The sequence below is a fragment of the Malus sylvestris genome, chromosome 5, assembly GCF_916048215.2.
Source record: "Malus sylvestris chromosome 5, drMalSylv7.2, whole genome shotgun sequence".
NCBI lineage: Eukaryota > Viridiplantae > Streptophyta > Magnoliopsida > Rosales > Rosaceae > Malus > Malus sylvestris.
In genome coordinates this window covers 1,086,619-1,090,627 of record NC_062264.1, presented here as the reverse complement: position 1 = coordinate 1,090,627, position 4,009 = coordinate 1,086,619, and the positions used below count along the sequence as shown (strand labels likewise).

The window sequence follows — 4,009 nt, the reverse complement described above, 5'->3', positions numbered from 1 at the left end:
ATTATTTCACCTGATTGATATTGATGCATTCTGATTATATTTTGGGCATGGCATATCATTTCTGAGATGTTATTATGATGGATTGTGATTTGAGCTCTTGATGATATATATATATGTGTTTATATACTATTTTCTGGGAAAGTATACAGGTTTTACGGTGAGGGGTTAGAAATGGTTTTAACGAAATGTGTTGGAAAATCTTTAGTTTTACTGACCCACTCATTTTGTTTTGCGCCCCTCCAGGTTCTAGTTAGCAGTTTGTGGCTCTCGAGGTCTTTTTCCGGCATTCTGACAGACACTTGACATGTAGGACTCACCTGAGGGTGATGTACTTTTATTTTTGTCCTACTTGACTGCACTTAAACCTATGCTCTGAATTTATGTGTTTATCTTAACTCGTCCTGTTATTCTAGTAGGTTGTTCTGCTAGAGATTGGTTTAAATTCCTTCGTATTCTGTTATATCTTGCTTCCGTGTCGCACTCTTGGTTACGTCACACTCACGTGACGGCCAGCACGCCTTGATCCTCTGGGTCGGGGTGTGTCATTGCCTCTGCACATGGCTGAATCCAGATTAAAAAGTTCACTTTTGAACGAACGATTTTGCATGATGAAACAGGTATTCGTCACGCAAATGAAAAAGTATTCTTCGCGCAAGTTTACCATTTATTTATTTATTTTATGTCCTTTAGTTTACAATTTATTCTTTTCAACCCATTGCGCGACGAATGAATGTATTGTCGCGCAATGCATATTTTTTATTTTGTTTTCTATTTTTGTTATTTCTATATATTGTAAAATTTTATTTTATCATAAATCAAAAACTCAAACCTAATTAATCATTAAATTAATTAACAAAACTAGTTTACTATCCCAAATAGAAATTATAATTAATGCAAATATTAATACTCATCCACATAACATATATTTATTCATTAAATTAAATATAAAGTCCACAAAATCCTTTTTTTTATTATATAAAAAAATAAAAAAAAAATAAAAAAAAGCAACCCTCATCAACTTTAATCCTCCGCCCGCAACACATCAAACTTCCATTGCCAAAAACTCTGCTTGAAAAGCCCATCCACATAAATCCGTTGCTTCTCATCGGTTTCATCAACATCCCAATGAACCTACATTAATGCCAGTAACAACAAATTAGTAATTTAATAAATATTACGTTTTAACAAAAATAATTGTTCATTATTTACCAAACCTACCGATAACTCTCCCAACATGGACTTCTTCACCTCCTCATGGACTTTTTTCCAAGATTCAAACTTGGCAGAACAATCCCTCCGCACCAAATTCCCAATGTCATACTTAAATTCGGCGTAAGCCTCATCCAAATTTTTGCCTTCAAAGTACGGCACTTGCTTCCGTCGATACCTCTTTATTTGCACTACAAGTTTTTCTTTGCCAAAACCTTCTCCAAAATCGACCATTATTTTTTAAACAAAAAAAAATTTGAAAACTAGGGCTCTGAAACTATGTTTATATAGCACTAGGACACCTTTGCACGACGAAAATATTCGTCGTGCAAAATGCATCATTAATGCGCAATTAATTGGAAGGTTTGAACGCATTCTGAGCGTGCTTTGCGCGACAAATACATGTATTTGTCGCATAAAGATTCCTTACGCGACAAAGTTTTTGTTGCTCAGAATATTGCGCGACGAATAAAATATTAATTATTTTTAGAATAAATATTTAAGGTGTTATATTTAATACCTTAAATATTTATTCTAAACATAATTAATACTTTAAATATTTATTCTATAAATAATTAATACCTGGAATATTATTCTATAAATAATTAATTCCTTAAATATTTAGTCTATATATAATTAATTACTTAATCCATGAAATTATTTTCAGCATAAGTACGATATTCATTGAAGATTGTAAACACATATAAACCGAGGATAAGGTGCTTACATTAGGTTTCAATAAAAAAAACCAACAAGAATTGAAACATAATTAAGTCCAAATACATAATTGAAACATAATTAAGTCTGAATACATAACATAAAAAAAACACCATAAATTTAAATATTGTTGACACACCCCGACCTAAATTAGGGCATGCTGGCCGTCACGTGAGGGTGACGTTGCTATGTGCACAGTGCGGAAGCAATAGAGATATAAGGAATTATGAATAAACAAAAACCAAATCAACTAGAGTACTAGATAAGATAAGGTGCAAGTGTGAGATTAAGTGTGAAATACACAATCAGAGCATAAATAGTCTAAGTGCAGTCAGGCAGGACAAGTACTAATTACACAACACCTAAAGGTGATCCTACATTTATGATGTTCTGTCAGAACCACCGTTGAAATCCCCGTGAGCCACCAAAGCACTTCTACCTAAAACCTGGAAGGGCGCAAAACAGAAAGTGTGAGTGAGCAAAAACAAAGCTTTTCAAGATCATTTCATTTTTCAAAAGTTCTAACCCTTCGCCGTAAAACCTGTATAATTTCCCAGAAAAAAAATTATATATATATATATATACAATAACAAAAATCATGCTCAGGATGAAAACCCATAGAAATATACCATGCCAAAGTATCTCAATGAAATGTCATAATTAATCCAGTTAAAATATATCAATGCCAGACATCATATCAGCCGGATTCACCTAACGTCACCCGCGCGACTAAGTATATAGCTCATAACCAATCTCAATCATATCAAATGTTGCACACAAGTTGAAACCACCTAAAGTGGTCTATACGACAAGACTAGGTGTAAAATAAATATGCTCTAGTGCTACAATCACGTGAAAGTTGTGCGAATGATCGCAGGTCACCTACGAGTCGGAACCACCTAAAGTGGTCTGTACGACAAGCATGTGCACCTAACTTGGATCCAAGGTAAGCATATGGTGCGGGAGGTGAACATCACGTGAAGGACTGTGCCCTAACTCTGGGAGGGAACACTAACACCGGGGTGCAGGTTTATGAGCTTTCAATACATCACATCATATCTCGCATAACTGACGTAATCTCATATCTTTAATTTATGAACTTACCTGGCACTTACCTGTGCGTTCGCAGCACCAATCATAATTATATGCAGCTACTAATGCATAAATAAAATAGGCAAATACTTTGCATGGCGTTTAAAAATGTATAATCAGTCAAATTCATTTTCTGGGAAAAATCTCAAGTATATAGGTATATACGGAAAACCAAAAGCCCACTCACTGATATGTCGAAGGGTCGTAGCCCCCGAGCCTCGATTGATGGCCCTCGTCCTTATGATAGGTCTCACCTATATGCGAAATAACTGAATAAACGTTATTTAAAGAAAATATACAAAACTAGGAAATAACTTATCATACAATGCTCAAATGAGGTGTTTGAATATACCAACATGATCTACTCAACACCACGAACATCCCATTATTTTTAGAAAAATTTTCCGAGCACCCACGTGCAAGCACATGCCTAGCGCACCAAACGGATTCCCTAACGGCGTTAGGGAATATTCCGTTAAATATAAGCATATACCGTTAATTATACCAGATGCCGTTAATCGCCATTAAGTCACCAGATTCCTTCACCGTCGCCGGAAACTGGGAAAATTTTCTAAACTTCATATCTTTTTCATTTCTCAACCTAAATTCATGAACCTTAAACCAAAATGAAGCTTACAATGAGTAGAACAAAACCTTACCAATTTTAATCCCTAAAATCCAAGGGATCTTGCCGGAAAAAGGCACGATAATTCGGCCACCTCTGCAACTCGTCGAACCCAAGCCTCCCGACGTCCAAATCACTCCAAAGTTACTCCCCAAGCTTCGTGAAGATGTTTTAAGGCTTCCTATAACCTTAAAACTCACTGAAAGGTCCACATTTACTACTACATGAACAGTGCTCACGATCGAGGTTCTCTGGTTTTCGGGTTTAAGATGGTTTCACGTCCAACTAAGGGTATGGATGAGCTCCTGAGCTCACAAAGAACACGAAGACCACCTTCATAGCCTTGATCCGTGACTGGAAGTGAAG

General features: G+C 35.8%; 1 protein-coding gene across 1 annotated transcript; it reads right to left on the bottom strand.

Annotated features, from left to right (window-relative positions):
• Window positions 1–848: 848 nt before the first annotated feature.
• On the bottom strand, window positions 849–1,443 carry LOC126621262 (uncharacterized). Its single transcript, XM_050289660.1, has 2 exons — window positions 1,219–1,443; window positions 849–1,131 (listed from the first exon to the last, which is right to left on the bottom strand). Exons 1-2 carry the CDS (start codon window positions 1,441–1,443, stop codon window positions 1,021–1,023), a joined length of 336 nt encoding a protein of 111 aa, XP_050145617.1. The 3' UTR covers window positions 849–1,020.
• Between the last annotated feature and the right edge of the window lie 2,566 nt (window positions 1,444–4,009).

Excerpts from the sequence above, each read along its gene's own strand:
- LOC126621262 (XM_050289660.1), bottom strand. The coding sequence starts at position 1,443 with ATGGTCGATTTTGGAGAAGGTTTTGGCAAAGAAAAACTTGTAGTGCAA. Across the intron at positions 1,132-1,218 it reads CCATGTTGGGAGAGTTATCG|GTTCATTGGGATGTTGATGA; the intron begins GTAGGTTTGGTA and ends GCATTAATGTAG.